Raw genomic sequence first — 17,129 nt, 5'->3', positions numbered from 1 at the left:
ACACATTTGAAGAAGACTTTTGACATTTTTTTCCCTTTGTCTTTCTGCTGTAAAGTTAAATCCCTAACAGCTTACTAGTGTGCTTGGCAATGACAGTAAAGATTTAAGTTGCAGTTTAACTATTAAATCAAACTCTGGCCTTCCCTCCAGAAATTGCTATTTTGGAAATGTGAGAACTGTGATTGTGAGAAATGTTTTTCAAGCAATACCAATTTAAGATCGCATTAGAAGGTTTTTGCTTTAACTTGGGACTTGCTTGGGCTTGGCCTCTCTTACTTTAGACATTTTCTGTTTGTACATTATTCCAGAGAAAAGTGCTTGACTCTGTCCTTTTTCTCCAGCTTTCTTTTCTGCTGGTCTTGCACTTGTCACAGGACAGATAAATTCATACAGAGATCCTCAAGGTTGAGACTCAGGCAGGGTTACATAGTTTCTCTTCACACTTTAGAGAGAAGTAACTGCTGTTTCACCTACAGAGCTGCAGATGACTTGTCCTGGAGGTAGGAGTGATATTATCCCCCCACTTGATTCGCCCTTCATGTCTTCAAAGCCCACTCTTCTTGGAAAAGAAAGAAGTTGCTTAGTCAAAAAGGAGAGTAGTTTCACTGCATTCAAAGTGAAGTGTTATACGTTTGTGCAGATACTCAAATTAGCATATCTAAAGGGCCTCCTAATGTAGACAGTAGTAATATTTTATTAAAGGTTTCCATAGGATGTCTTGCCTGAGGGTTTCAGCCCTGGGCAAGTTCACTATGGATTCAGCGAGACTGAGAAAAGACAACAGAATATTCTTGGGGTAAAAGGGGTTACACCCAGCTTTACTCTGTGGCAGGACGTTGAGCACTAGAATCATGTCTGCATCCAGCAGTCCTCAGGTCCATAATCCACCTCTGTCTCTGCCTACCCAGAGCACTAGGCAGAACTCTTTATATTGTGACTCAGTCAATAATATCTCATAACCTACAGGTGTGGAAGCATTAGCCTGCAGTAGGCCAATTACATCAAGGAGTTTAGGGTCAGGTGAGGATCCTGGCCATAGGAATTTCCATTTTCCCCACATAGGGCCTCTCAATGTATTTTAAAAAATAGTATTCAAGAGGATACCACAGATGACAAACTTGTATAATCTAAAATCTAGCAATTAAAGTACAAAAATAAATTAGAAACATAAAACTCACAAAAAAATATGTAAAGATGGTTAAACAAGCTTAATTTCATAGTTGTGTAAAATACAAGTGAAAACCATCTGAATGATGGTGGTGATTGAAATCCTGGCTCATGCAGCATCAAAATATCCTTATGCTCTTTTTTTGGTTCTGGTTTTTGCAACATAATGTTCAAATTCCATGTAGCATAATACATTACAGTAAAAAAAGAATAATACTGTACTTTAGCAGTTTCAAGTTCTTTGAGTTGGGCTATTACTATTATCACTAAGCAAAAATTCTAAGAATGATTTGTTTCATCTGAGAGTCAGACAGCATATTAGGCTTCATAATCCCAACCCACTAATACATGTTTTGTTTGTAAATAAAATTTCAGCCTAAGCATTATTCTTAAAGGAAAATGTTTCAGTAGAGAAAAGTGCCACACTTAATAAAGGCATTGCAAAGCTCTATGGACTGCAGAAATTTTAGAAGTAACAAGTTACAAAAGATAGGAAAACAATCATCTTTCTCCTACAGATAAAATTAAAGATTTCAGTCTCCTTTAAGACATAAGCATTTTATCAAACATTGTAAAACTGATCACATCCTTTCCTGGTGTTGACAGATTACCTAAATTAATTTCCTAAAAGCATCTGCAAAGTATGCAAGTCTCATCAGCCAAGAGGAATTTATCCAATGACCAGACAACTGAAACATGAGAACATATAGTTCAAAATGTATGGCTCCCTCCAAAGAAAAAAACCCACTTTGGAACTTTACCTTATTTGCTGTAAATTTCTTTATATTTAAGAGTGGTGCTCTGAAAAAAGTTTCAAGCAGTTGAACTCTAATATATTAAATTGGCAATTTGTTCTGTCCAGTCTAGCATGTCTTATAAATCATTCAGAGCAATAGGCTGATTATGGTCTGCCTAGATGAGTGTGATATTTCTGTGGCACTACACTTATCTACACTACAGGCTCTGTGATTTTTCAGCACATGACCTTAGCATCACTGTTACATACATTTCCTCCATTTAACTGTATGAATTTGGGTATAATTATTGATGCCTTTTTTTTGTCTTTTTCTGTACCAGTGTAGTTAATAGGCAAAGACTGACATTACAAGTGATTCTCTTCAATTTGTCAAATGTATCAGCCGACATATAGTTTAAAAAAAACCCACCCATCAGTGTTTGTTAGTAAGCTAGCTAGTGCTTCTCTAGTATCAATAACAAGATCCTTCGAGAAAATAAACTACTGTTTGTGGGTACACCATCTGGGGACTTGTAGCAGGGAGAGGACTGGGGAAAACATCATAGCAAGAAGGGATTAGACTTAACTCTCTTGATGTCCTGGAGAATGTAAATAGGGTAAATGGAAATTTCAAAGGGACAAGTTTTTAATGTTGGGGTTGGACTGCTTCAACATAGTGAGTTACCCCCAGGTAAGAAGCATGTCCTCAAGGAGATTCATGCATTGGGTGGAAGTCTCCCCTCCTGCTAGGGTTCCTTTGAGTTCTGCAATTACAAATTAAAAATGCCTGTGCAGTCTGGGCAAAGAGGTGGGGCCTGGAGAGAGGCTGCCCATCCAAAGGGGGCAACACCCGCTGAGCTTCCCCAAGGGTAGGCTGGGAAGAAATACCGAAGGAGTACTGTGAAGGGGCTCAATCTCCTCATGTTTCAGGGGAAGACAAAATCTGGATTTTCATGTGAGATCTTCTGATTTTTTAAATGTTAGCAATTAATAAAAATATTTTAAATACCAAGCAAAAGTTAATCGCAGGCCAAAACTGACCTGCCAATTCAAGACCTTTGGTTTTAGTACAGTAACTTCAATTATAAAAGGAAGTGAAAGGAGGCCTTTGCTTACCTTGACTCTGGCCCACTCCTCCATTGGAGTGTATTCAAATAATCGTTCTTCACTAAAGAAAAAAGGAAAATAAGTGATATATCTGAAGTTCAAACAGTTAAGAACTGGTTTCCAAAATTTGACTCTTGTGTTTTTTTTGCATATCATACCTGGGCTGTGTACTTACAAAACCCGTGAGGATTTGCCCAGTTCATTTCAGTTTCTGTTTTTCCTATATGCTCTTAAATTTGTTCACTGCTTGGCAGAGTCAGTAAGCCTGGCTTCTTGCCTCTCCCTCTTTTCACTCTACTCAGTGACTTTTATTTAAGGGGAAATGGAGTGGGGAGAACCCTTTGAAAACCTGTGCTCCATTCACATGCTCAGCACTATTAGGTGCTTTCCAAAGATTATGTCATTTAAGGTCCCCAAAGCTCTACTATCTTCTTACAGGAGGGGAAACAGATTTAGATGCATCAAGGAACTTATCCAAGGTTTGAACCCAGGACTTATAACTCTTAGAGTCTAATTCTTTTCATTGTATCCCATTGGCTCCCTTTACCCAAGCCTGAAGAGCTGTAGTGATGAGCACACAACAGAAGATTTGAGCAAAGCTTTTCTTTTTATTGCAGTTTATTAGTGAAAATTACACTTCAAACTGAAGCTAAGCAACACGAAAACCATTACTTCTTTTTTTTTAACTCAAGGATTGAAAACAAACACAACATAGTACCCTTCCAACATGTAGAATGGCAGAAAAAAGAGGCGTGGTTCTGTCGTAGGACATTGCAGGGACAGTTTGGCTCAGAAAGGAGTATGACAATTCTTCAAGGTTCTCAATCTCAATCCTAAATTTTTTGTAGTGATTTTTTGGGGGGAGATAATTTAATGGAAAGTAGAAAATTTACTACCAAACTTTAAATACCGAGAAAAAGAACTTTTGTTCAAAAACTTTATTTGCCTTCTGCTTATCATAACTACACATAATCTTGAAGGAATTAAAATAACCAAATCCAAAGCCTGGCCCCCAAGTACGCAGTGATAGGATTCAGCATTTGGTGTTTCTAATTATACAGTGATTACTTGTGTATCACAGACTTGCTCCCATCCCCACCATATAAAGTTCCAATTTCTTCTTAATAAAATGTGGTAATCTAATAGTATCACTCAGGATCTTATGTGGTCCTATATAGCGTGTTACAAACTCATATCCACTGTTTTACCTGATGTTGCTGTGTAACCAACATTAACAAAGGAAGGCTTACAGATAAACATTTTGAAATTATGCAGTCTTTAAATTACTACAGTAAATTGTTCTTACTAATGAAAAGCCAACAAAAAAATATAAGGGTGGACCATGTATAAGACAGGGCAGGGAAGATGAGGAAGGAGGTTTCATCATTTTATTATGCTGACACTGGGTATCAGTAAAAATATTTGGCAAGAATAGCTAGTGTGGAAAAGGAGGATGGAGAAAGAGGTTACTCTGATTTTACGTAATAATTCAGTTTCAAAACATACTGATATCAACCCCCAAAAATAGTTCACATCTGCAATACAAATAGGCACGCACGGTTAAGATGGTTAAAAAGTAAAATTTAAAAGGCTATTTGCCCATCTGTAGGACATTTGCAGGTGGTCCCACCCTCCCCACATGTCCTATATTTACATTTTACTTTTTGGAAAAGCCCCTTTAAAAAGAGTACTATTTCCTCCTCCATTACTTAGGGTTTTAAAAAAAGCAGCAATTATCTAGAGTGGGAGTGGTTAGCAATGCTTTAGGGGTGTGCATTTGTGTGTAATATAAATGTTCTCTTGGGTGAGTGGTCAGATTACACTAGAATGGTTATATTACAATTTTAGTCCCCCAAACACTAAAGAAACACATGATTTTTTCTATACAAGCTTATGTAATAGTGTTCTAAACACGGAATATTTATACATACACGCACACACACACCTCTTCCCACTGCCTATAAATGCATTCAGATACTAGTCCACAAGAATGGTCTTTATTCACAAGATACAGTAATACTTTTATGGGTCCATAAATGAAGAGAAACATTAAAGCTACATATTACAGCAAAAATTGTTTAAAAGTATTCCTGACATATCAATGGTCTTAGCTACCTCACTTAGCAAGGTGGATTTTTTTGTTCATTTTCCAAGCATGAATCTCCCCAATTTTTCATTTTCAGTACTTGCAATTCTTATTATCCTATAAAATTAAGACAGATACCACCTATGTTAGTGATGAGCTGGAAAAAGCCCCAACTGCCTGCAACAAGGGGAGGTCAGCAGCTATAGAGATGAAAAATAAGTGTTGAGTGTAGCCATACCCTGTGTACCTAAAATGCATCCTTTCTTTGTAAAACAACATCAATAAAAAACTTGTCTGTTGCTACATGGAATTGCTTACATAACCCGTGGCGATGTGCCCTTAGTTATTTCCTAGAAACAGGAGCCCCTTCCCCCAGGGAAATGGGTAGGCCTGTTGAAATGTAAGGTTCTGTCCAAGATCCATAAAGATAACTGGGTCAGACACTAACCACAGGCTGTCTGGTATCACCTGCAAATACTCAGAATTGAATCGAAATGAAGGGAAAAAAAAACATTTGCTATATTTTAACTTTTACAGGTACATGGTGTTTGGAAAGCAAGGCTGAGCTCTTCAAAATGATGAAATAGGCATACTATCTTTCTTAAAACCAAATCCTTATGCCAACAGAGGTACCAAAGATCTGCTAAGAAACAAAGGGATAACTGGCCTTACAACAACCTGGGATGCCAACGTGTAGCAAAAATGCCTGAAGGCAAAAGGCAGAATTAATTTCTGATTAATCTGATGTTTTTGCCACATTAACTCAAAATACAATGGCAGCTGCCATAGCACCACTAAAGGGAGTTTGGCTACTGAAGTTACTCTCTTGCCAAGGCTTATCATAAAGAAAAATTCAGCGCATGTGTTGGATATCTGGCAGAGGAAAAGCAGAACAGGGTACCTTTCTAAGTGCAACACCATACTGGGATAAGGGCTAAGGTTCTCTTATCCTTGTTTGATAAAATGATCTATGATAACTGAAGAACAGAGGCAAACTGGAAATAAACTCTTCATAAAACAAGATTCTATTATCTTGTAGTTCTGAGTAGCTTTTCTTTTGGAGAACTTGAGCACTGTCACAAACATCATCCTATTCTTGCAACAGTTTTGTGAGGTAGGTGAGGGCAGTATATTATCACTACCATTTCATGAGGAGAAACCAGGCACAGAAAGATTAAGGTGATTGCCCAAGGGCACAGAGCAAATTAGTGGTAGAGCTCTGCCTAAATCCTAAGTCCCTGGCTCACATTTTAGAGCTCTTTCTACTCTAAAAGGCAACATGTTCTCAATGGTCTTTTTCCAGCTGTGATCTTCTAAAAGTTCCCGCATTTGAAAACACCTTACGCTTTCTCCTTCTCAGACTTGACCAATAAATGGATTGAATAAAAAAATTTTTAATATAGAATTCTGTGCACACTAAGAGGCATATGTGACTGATATATCTATATAACTGAAGTCTGAATATATCAGCATGTAAAGGAAGAGGAAAGAATTCATTTGATGTAATTTTTATATATTTAAGAAGACATGTCAGAATAAAAGTCACAAACTTTTAAAAATTTAAATCAGACTCTGACTCATTAAAATCAGAAACATTGATTTTCCTTAAGACTATGGGGATCTCTGTTGCAGAAGGTTGAAATATTACTTTGAAGAATAGTTTTCCTTTACCACTTTGCTATAACATCGTACTTCAGATATATATTCTGTTCTTATCACTATACAGTGAGCCAAACGTTCTCTGCCTGGAGATAATACCTGAGACACGAACACTTCAATCTTAATTCGCACTCAGCTGAGTTAGGATTTCTTTCCATCTAGAGTAACTGAAGTTACATTCTAATGATTCTCATTGTAGCTCATTTATCCCTCCGCCTCTTATTTCTAACAGCATATGTGTGTGTGGGGTGGGGTGGCGAGAGAACTGCACCATTCCTAAATGGCATGAAACACTGATTGTATAACAAAACAAAATGATGACACTCCAGTAAACCAAAGGATGGTATGTCAAAGGAAACACTTTAGAACCCAAATAGGGTGCTCAAATAGTCTCTCAATCGAGCTACAACTTGTGGCATGTGATCCTTCTGCCCCAAGTACTTTAAAGACTATTATTTACTCAGAGTAAAATTCTATTGAAACTGCCTCTAAATCCTTTTTCTAAAGAGAAAGGGTTTGTACCCTGGACTAGGAAATGAGAAAGCTCCTGGAAAACTGAAGAATCTTGGATGGGCAAACCATTAGAAGGTGTCAGTTAGCTTTTGCAGGGGCGTCACCAGCACCATGAGAGCATTCCCTGTGAGTGGCATGGGGATATCTGCACTTCATGACCAGTGCGGGGCCAAGTCTGTCGCTACCAAAACCTAAGCTGCCTCTCGTTAAACTCCTTGGGGCCAAATTGCATCCATTATCTTGGTTGAACTATCTGTTAGGTGAAATTCCCCCTGCATTACAACTCCTTCACCAAAAACAGTTTCTTTGCCACTTTGTCTGGAAATACCCTGCTTGGTGTTTTCTATGAAAAGGAAGAAGCCATACTGCTAGCAATGCCATGGTTCTATTTAAAGATAAATCCTTCATTTAATTTCTTTATCATCATTCAGAAGCAACTTCAAGGACTTTCTCTAACAAGAACAGATGCAGCTACAAGGTCTGAGACAACATAGGTTACAGAGGTACTCTTAGGTCTCTTCTGTAGGTTCAAAGAGCAAGAGTCTTTTTTTTACAATGTGGGTATGAGAACTAGACAACTACTAAACAACTGTGAGGTTTCTGTCCAAGGAGTCCAGCAAAGAAACATTTCCTCATTTCCCCCCTTGCCACATGCTTTCACAGACCCACTAGTCCATTGCGTTACAAAGACTTCATGTTTCCATGGGTTCTTATAATACAGTCACATCTACAGCATTTTTGTAGAAGAGTCCTTCCCTGTTTTGGTTCTAAAATCATATTGAAGGGCCAAATTAAGGGATTTTTGTTTGTTCTTCCAACTAAAACTATGAATCGATAACGATGGAAAATTTTAGGCGTGAAAGGCCTGCGCAACCTCCCTTTCTCTGGTTTCTAGCACTGCCTCTTTAACTTCAATCATAAAATTACAGATGTGCAGAGTCTTTGGAAATAATAACACCCCCTCCACCCTGCCAAAAAAAAAAAGTTTTAATGACCAGTGCTCCCATTTGTTTCTATTCATGTAAGACTGTTCGTGACAGTTCTTTCTTTGGGATGGCTATTACTTACTGCACAAACATCTTTTTCTTAAGAGGTGGATTACAAACACGAACAGGTCACCAAGTACTTCACTCCGGTAACTCAGTACTGATGCCAGGTACCTTGATTTATGGAGCCAACCAGTTAAAAGAGCAAAGTAAGCTCTGTGTCAGGTTCCTATGAGTTTTTAGAAGGAAAAAAAAGAAGAAAATAAGGGACTATTTCTCCCTCAGGCTTCCCTGTACATGTTGGCCTACAAGAATTATATGCCTGTCAACCTAGGACGATGTTGAAACATAATGAATACAACTACTAAGGTTGTAAGCACAATAAATATCCTTAAGAGGGGGGCATTTACGTTCAACAAAAATATATCTGTCTGCTTGAAACATGTTTGGTAGCAACAAATCCTATAATCAGAGTACCAATCTTTAATTAATACTTTATGTGGGGGTGAAGGAAGTAACTCAGAATGGTATATTATTAAAAAAATTGCTGTAATGCAGAAAGAAATGATATGGCTAATGTCTACATGAAACCACATGCAGATTCACTTTAAACTGTACTATTTTATATAACATAAAAATAACATTTTCCCAACTATAACTACTTGAAACTTTCTCATTTACTCCTCTCAGTGGAAGAATAGATTATAGTACAGTAAAATGTCAAATACTGGGCCCCCATAATTTAGAATTTAAAACTCTGATATGGATAAGTTTATCTTTCAATCTCTTACAGAAAAAAATGGCTTACTAAGCAAATTCACAGTGTAAAAATACAATGCAAACATATTACCTACTTAAATAGAATTCACTCTTCTTACCTACCTTTATAAACTGTGCCAATACAAACAGCCTTGATTCACTAGGGAACTGGAGTGACCACATATGCTTGAAATTAATATTCTACAATCATATTTTTCACTGCCTTCCAATTAATTCATATTCATAAATTATTATTACTTAAAGTTTTAATTAACTGAGGTATTATATTAATCAGTCTTTATCCCTGGCTCTATCTAGCCACTTAAACTCTGTTTCCTCACCGATGATCAGGATTGAATAAACTTTAAAAGTATGCTAGGGAAAAAAGATCAGGATAGCAAATCTTCCATATATTATTGGAGGGTGGGAAATCCCATTTAAAAGTCAATTATCGGTGACTTCTGTATCATGTGCTATTTGTTTTCCAGGCCTACAAAAATGGTATCATAATCCTAATGCTGGATGCTATGATCATATAAGTAGTTTCAATGTAGCTTAAGTTAAAAAAAGAAACGTAACAATCATTTATTTGACAAGTTGCCTCCAAACTGCGGATCAGGTAAAATAAATCCAATCTGTCAGTTTGCTACTTAAGGGAAAGAAATCTAACTTACAGAAAAGCCCTGCCTACCCTCCACATTTAGAAATCTCTCTAAAGACTGTCTTTAATGTCCACTATATAAACAACATTAAATATTCTAAGTTAGAAAATAGTGTTAATGGTTTATTGGTAAAAATCCAAACTCTAGAACTTACTGGAGTTAGTAGTTTGGTTGGTATATTAACATTCCATCTTAATCTTTGCTAATATTACAAAGAAAGAAGAAAAGCTTGAAATATCTAGAAAAATAAAATACCTTAAAACCAACATCTACGCAAAATATAAAAGTTGCACACAAATAGCCAATAAATACAAACATCACAGTAGAAAAATTAATATTAAAAAAATAAACTCATAATTGCTATTGACATTATAAAAAAATGAAAAAGTTTAATGTGCATGAATATTTGCAAATAGACACAGTATACTCCAAACAATTGATATAATTTTACTATCATTAATACATAATGCAGCATACAAGGTTACTGAGGTGTGATGTTTTTATTTGTTTTTAGTCTGTTCTTTTCTGGAGGAATGCTCACTGAATTCACGAGCAAGAACTGGCTAGGTGATAACTTACTGCTGTTTACTCCTTCTAGTCCAGGGGAAACTTGCTTTATGGTAGATTAATAAATTCCTAGTAAGTAAGAATGGTCCTGCTATTATCCTTCCTTTTGTTTCCTCCAAAGCCCAGTTTTGCATGTTCTGTTTCTAATTAACTGATTATACCCTTTTAGATGCACTGTCATCATTTTTTGTTGCTCCCCCATGCTAGAAAAAAGAGGGAATCACTTAAAATACTTATTGCCTAAAAAAGACAGTCTCCCTAAAGATAGAGACATAATAATTTAATTTTTCTCTTAAACTGATTTCCATGATGACTTGGCTTTCCTTTATAAGCAGCCTTCTTTAATAAAGATTAGCTAGAAAAGGTTGCCAATAGATATTTACAGAAGGGACAATCTATGCTGGAAATAAAATTAAAAAAAGGAAAGGTAGCCTATGACATACAATTCTTGGCAAGTTACCTTTCCCGTTGGGCACTTGCTACGATACCTTTGTTCTTGTTAAAAAGTTAAGCAGATTTGCTGTTTTATGTGCCTTATAGATTACCTCAACACAGCTGAGAACCAAAAGAGTTAATTGTTAAAAAATTTTGTTTTCAAACTTACAAAATACATTTGGTGGGCATTTACTAGATACTTTACTGAATAAAAGCTTCACTTGATTCCCTTGGACTGGATTCAGGACAATGAATAACATTATTTATATGAAACTGTCATATTCTTGGAGTTCTAAAATAATTTATCTTTAAAATTTTTAGCCTTGTGATATTTGAAAAATAAAAATCTACAGCACCATCTTCTGAAAAGGCACTTTCTAAAAACCGCCTTGCTTTAAAAAAAAATGATTTAAAAATTTAATTCAGCATCTACCCTGAAGAACATCTTTGCTTTATTGAGACCCTAACAGAAGTACAGCATTAGATTTTGGTTACCTCAGACTTTGATTTCAAAAAGAAAGGGAGATCAATGACTGGATAGATTTAGACAGGATCTTAGTTTTGTTACACTGTTCGTTACCTGATACTTCAACAGGGTTTCTCATTGGTAAATCTCAACACTCCATATTAAATTTACCATCTAGCTTAATTCAAATTAAAATATTTTAACTTCCATATTTTAAGAGCTAGATTCCTAAGGTTTAATTAACAGCATAAAAATCTATAGTACATTATCTCTGATGAGTCAAGAAAAATAAAATTTAACTAGCAGTAGATAATAGTAGCACAAGCCTTGACCATTATATCTTAAAACAAATTATTTGACCAACATGGAATATTATAAACCAAAATGTACCGTTTTTAAAAGGAGGAAAAAGTGAAAAAACATTTTTTCCTTTTGTGAGATATATATATATTGGCAGGGTGTATGTGGAGAAATAGATTTTTTTCCCTTGGAGTCAGCTTAGCTTTCACTAATCACATTGTCATTTCTAACATTGCCAGTGATCAAGAATGTTCTTAGTATAATAAGCAGGAATTTTTTTCTAAAATGATTTTTTTTTGGAGAAAATTCTTACTTTCACATTTCTATACTGATTTTATACATCTATTTTCGGTTTATTTTTTGACTCCTATAGAATCACAAAAGTGCTTTATATGATCAAACGGGACAAAACAGGAAAATAAAGAGACTCCAGAGTCAGGGTTATACCACCACTCAAAAGGCCTCACTTGATATAAACTTATTATTATTATTGTTGTTGTTGAAGGTTTAAAACATCCATGATTCTCAGAAAGAATGAAAAGGATTAAAACTTCATATGATAAAAAAGCCAAAATAAAGATGCCAATGCCAGGTTAATGACATCTTTTTGCAGCTTGACTGATAACTCATAAAAGGTAGTTTAAACAGCAAGTTACTACTGGGGTCAAACCATCTTTAAGAGTATTCAACAGGAGAACATCCAAGAGGATGATTTAACTCGGGTTTAATTATACTGAATAAAAATTATGCAGAGTTGTCAGTTAAGCTTCTTGGCAAAACATTTCTATCAAGTTTGAAATGGCAAGACTACAAAATATTCTAGCTGAATCCAAGTGGCTTTCATGGATTTCTCAAAAATCATCACCCTTGGCAAATTCATGTTAAGCCTCTGAAAACAACCACCAAATTCCTGGAATAAAGTTGTCTAATTCCTGACCTATAATTCCTCTAATTACTTCAGATCTAGGACTGGCATTCTGAGCGTTCACATTTTCCTTAAACACTAAGATCGTCTGCCAGCCTATTGCACTGAATGGCGACTTGGACTTTAGTTCCCTTGAGTCTGTCATGAGGTGTGTCATGCTAAAATCCATCAGAGAGTACACAAGTAAACAACAGGCAGTGCTGGGTCACTGGAGAACCTAGTTTGGAAAACTAGTATAGGTCTTTAGAAGACTAGGAGTCCCTATGCTAGAAGGTAGAGAAGAATTTTTATCAAGTGCCTTCCAAAATACCCAGTACATTCCTACCAGAATCCCTTCTAGATTCTCTTCTAGGAAGGGAAATAATTAATTGGTTACAAATGGGAAAAATTTCATAGAAGAATATTTGTTTTCTGAGAAACTTCCTAAAGATAAAATATTAATAAAGAATAAAGGGCATCTGTACTTCTGTGAAAATATGCTGAATACCAGTACTGAGGAGGCTGAGGTACCCTTTTACAAAACTGTGGAAGTCAAAATCCACATTTCTAAAACAAAGAAAGAGTATCTTGATATTAAATTGAAACTAAAATGGCAGCACCCTTTGTTACCTTGAAATTTCACGTTCTTAACTTCATTTAGGAAAAAAAATATGGGGGAGGGAGTCTAACACTAGGCTTGAATCCTGCTCATCTTATTATTATTTAGTGCAGTAACTGTCATACTCTACTTAATTAAATAAATATAGCAGCTACACTATTACAAATGTATGGTCCTCAATGCCAGTAACTTGATACTGTAATAACACGTATCAGCACTTTACCCAGACACATTTGCCATCCAGAATATACATTAAACTCCCAACTCTTCTTCACATGAAAAATAATTATACCAGTTGCTGGGAACTGATATTTTAAAGTCACTATTACACATCATAGAAAATAGCAGAGCAAAATTTAGCATTCACTGTATAATTTAGTGAGTAAGGACAGGAACAGAAAAGTCACTGCTGAGTTTCATTACCATTAAATTCAAAACAAAACAACCTCCTCTTCTTTTAAATAAAAAAGATCAGGAATTCTACACCAGAAGTGTAATAATAATAATAACAAATTTCAAAAAGTATTTGTCACTTTGCTTTTTATCTTAAAATTCTAAGCACAAGGTTTCTTGTAATTAAGTTTGATATGCCAATTTCTTAGTAAAAAAAATAGAAATATACTATACATATCCTTTCAGGTTAACCAATCATAAACTAGCTATGTTGAAACTGTAAGAAGAAATGCTAAAAAAGCACTCACTTCAATGGTAAAGCTTTATATTAAAAAAAAATGTTTTTTCCCTCTGTGAAAGTCCTTCCAAATAGACTTAAATTATGGGTTTTGCTCTAGTGCATGTGAAACGAAGTAACTGAAAATCAGATAAAGCAGTAAATAGGGAAAGGGGATCTACAGTTCTTCCCTGGTTCCTAAAATTTCCCATATGAGTTTGTGCAACTCACATTGAAGAAGGAAGATGCTTGACTCATTCATACTGAGTAAGCAAATTTTTCCATCCAGGCTATACTATTTTCTTCTTTTGCCTATATTCCTGACTATATTCAGTGAAAATTTCAATGTGAAACAAAAACAAAACAAAACATGCTTTACAGGAATTTTTTGGAAGAGAGGGGAGGGTTGGGAGAAAATATGTATATACTATACAAACATCACCTCATGTAAAGAGTTTTGAAACAGTGTTATAAATTGCATTTCAGATACTTCAATATAATGAACATACAAAATACAGTACTTTCTTAGTTTTCTGGCAGAGAGACAAAAAATTTCATACCTGTTGGAGGACACGGGCTCAGTTTTAGGCTCAAAATACAGTAAATTGGCAGTAAGAGTGGATTACAGGTCATAGAGAAACTAAAGAGTTAATCCATCTGTTTTCCTGTGCAGATGCAATTCTGAAAGGTTAACAATGCCCACTGGAAACAATCTGTAATACCTATACTCTGAACCAGTGCAAAGAAAAAAAAATTTAAGACGCAATTTTCATGAGTTACAAAGTGCAAAGCTCTCCTGAATCCAATGTTACTGATGAACTTGGTTCTGACAGCTTTATAGTACTTTTTAATACCTTAAAGTGAAATCATAAAACAAAAGTTTTGTAAAACTTTTTTCCACATTTCAGTGATTTAACTCATTTAAAATGATGAAAGTCCTAACTTTCTTTGTCACCATAACCCTAATTTTAAAAGGAAAGTTACACTGGAGATAAGTTAGCAAAAAATGTTTTAAAAATATTATTTCATATTTTCCTGATTCATTTCAATAAATGAAAATGGACATCTAACCAGTCTGATTCTTCAGTAAACATGATTTCCAAAGAATTTGAATATCTTCTATATCTTAAGCTATTTTACTGTCTTTCTTAAATCAAAGTTGAACTTTATAACTAATATTCAAAGTTACTCATTTAGGAAATTTAACTTCATTATCATCATGATTTTTAAAAGGCTTGCTTTAAAGTTGAAAATTACAAAACTTTCCTTCTGAAATTAAGGCTGTATTACTTTGCCCTTTTAAAATTATGGAGGTGCCTGTTTCTGCCACTGCCCGTGGTAAAGATGTCAAACAGACACAGCTTTCCTTTAAAACTGCTTATTGCACTAAAAGCAAAAACAAGTTGTCAGTTCCGAAAATAAACATGATTATATTTCTATAAAAGATGTTGCCAATACAGTTCTCTAATTATTAAAGCACTAATCTAATAAATATAAAAGGAAAGGAAGCTATACTTCAAAACACATACATATATGTTTATATATACACACATATATATAAAAATATATATATATGGAAATCACATTAAGGTGTGAAAGGCAGCAAGTAAACTAGCCAAAAAGAAAAAAAAATTTTTAAATCCTCAACAACCCCTTCTCTCGCTCTACCCAATTTCAGAGGCCTCAACCCTATAGAGGTCCAATCATTTAAAATATTTAGTTTTATGAAAGCTTTAAGGGGTTTTCATGTATAACCTACAGAAACAGAAGGCTTTAGAATACTTATCACTTATAGAAAGTTATAACTTCTGACAAGGTTTTAAATTTATAGCAGCTTTAACAAACTCACCAAAGGAAAAGATGGGTTTAGGTAGCTACTGCTTATGTACACATTGCACAAATAGCAAATTAAGTTCAGAGCAGGAGGGGGCAGACACACACTCTCACGAAACATATATATATATATATATATATACACACACACATATATACATATATGTATATGTGTGTGTGTATATATAAAATAATTTTGTTTCTTAAGAAAGCAGTATCAAGAGTTGAGGACTCAAAATTGTATATGAGATGAGACAGGAGTAGCGTGTGCAAAATAAAAATGAAAATTTAGTTTGCCATGCTTCATATTCAAATGGACCAGATACATGAACACCTGAATGTCTCTGGGTAGCATTAGGGGAAAAAATGTAGGTTATGAAGGCGAGGGAGGTAGAGAAAAGAAGTGGTGATGGGAGGATAATAAAAGGTAAAGAAAGTTCCCCCATGGAATGAACAATAAAATATATACACAGACACATATATATCTATTATCAGATCCAGATATATATGCATATGAAATATACATGTGTATATTTAAAATATACACAGATACCTTTTACAAGAATACACGAATGCACATTAATTTTTTTGCACACATAATTTGAACAATCACTTTGATTATTCATGTAGGTGTGTTTTTTAAACCATCATTGACTTTTCTTCACTTTTTTTTTTTGCAAAGATAGTTGTGCTGCCAAGCAACTTGAGGTAAAGGCATTAAAAGGGTTAGACTACAAGAAAGTAAAAACAAAAACAATGGCGATACTTCCTACAGGAGACCGCACAAAAAAGCAGTTGGCTGGTTTCATATTGCATAATGGTGCTGTGTTTCTTGATGAAGTAAACAATCTTCCTTGTATCAACATAAAAATCAGACCCTGGTCCCCACACAGTGTTGGTGTCTGTATGGCTGGAGGCATCCCCACTCAACTGACTCCACTGGAAACATACGTTGTATGTTGATTCGTCTTTCAGTTCTTCCTCTCAGAGAATATTCTTGGACTTTTTAAGCAAAGTACATTGTGCGTAAGGTATCTTGGTGAATCTGTACAGCCTTGGCAAGAGCTTGTGGATCGCGCCCATTGCTCTGTCCTGAAACGTGACTTCCTTCAGCACTATGAGAGAAGTAGCAATGAACACAAATACAAAGCCTATTTATGATGCAATAATTCTGAAAAATATTATTTGCTGTAGAAACCTTACAAAATATTAAAATAGAGGATCGCAAACTGAACTCCTACTGTCTATCACCCAGCTTCAATAATTATTAACTCAAGGCCAATTTTGCTTTACTTCTCTTACCTCCCCAAGGATTATTTAGAAGCAAATACCGGACACCCTATTATTTTGTCTGCATATCACTTTAATTACCAATAATCTCTCCCTTGAGTTAATTTGGTAAAGCAATTAAATCACTGTATCATTCTATTACTAATAATCTGCACATTTTAATGGGAACCCTTACCTTGGATAGTCCTATCATTGCTTTTCATATGGATCACTGACTCCTCTAAGAGCATGTAGAGCTTAATTCTAAAGGTAGGACTTTATGGCAAACAGACACATATTTACAAAGAGCACTTAAAGAAATTTCCCAAGAAAATCCTAAAACGCAGACCACCACATTTAGATTTGGATGAGGATCTGTATTTGTCATGTT

The 17,129-nt window shown here is 35.2% G+C and overlaps 1 protein-coding gene across 2 annotated transcripts in view; it reads right to left on the bottom strand.

Annotated features, from left to right (window-relative positions):
- Nucleotides 1–3,933: 3,933 nt before the first annotated feature.
- Nucleotides 3,934–17,129, bottom strand: part of AGO3 (argonaute RISC catalytic component 3) — a 156,218-nt gene continuing 143,022 nt past the window's right edge. For both annotated transcript variants that reach the window (XM_036911923.2, XM_036911924.2), the window contains one exon: nt 3,934–16,584. In XM_036911923.2, coding sequence (XP_036767818.1) covers nt 16,476–16,584 — 109 coding nt within the window. In that variant the 3' untranslated portion in view covers nt 3,934–16,475. The remainder of the gene's footprint in view (nt 16,585–17,129) is intronic.

Source organism: Manis pentadactyla, chromosome 4 (assembly GCF_030020395.1).
Source record: "Manis pentadactyla isolate mManPen7 chromosome 4, mManPen7.hap1, whole genome shotgun sequence".
NCBI lineage: Eukaryota > Metazoa > Chordata > Mammalia > Pholidota > Manidae > Manis > Manis pentadactyla.
Note: the sequence above shows the minus strand (reverse complement) of the source record. Positions and strands in the feature narration are given on the sequence as shown.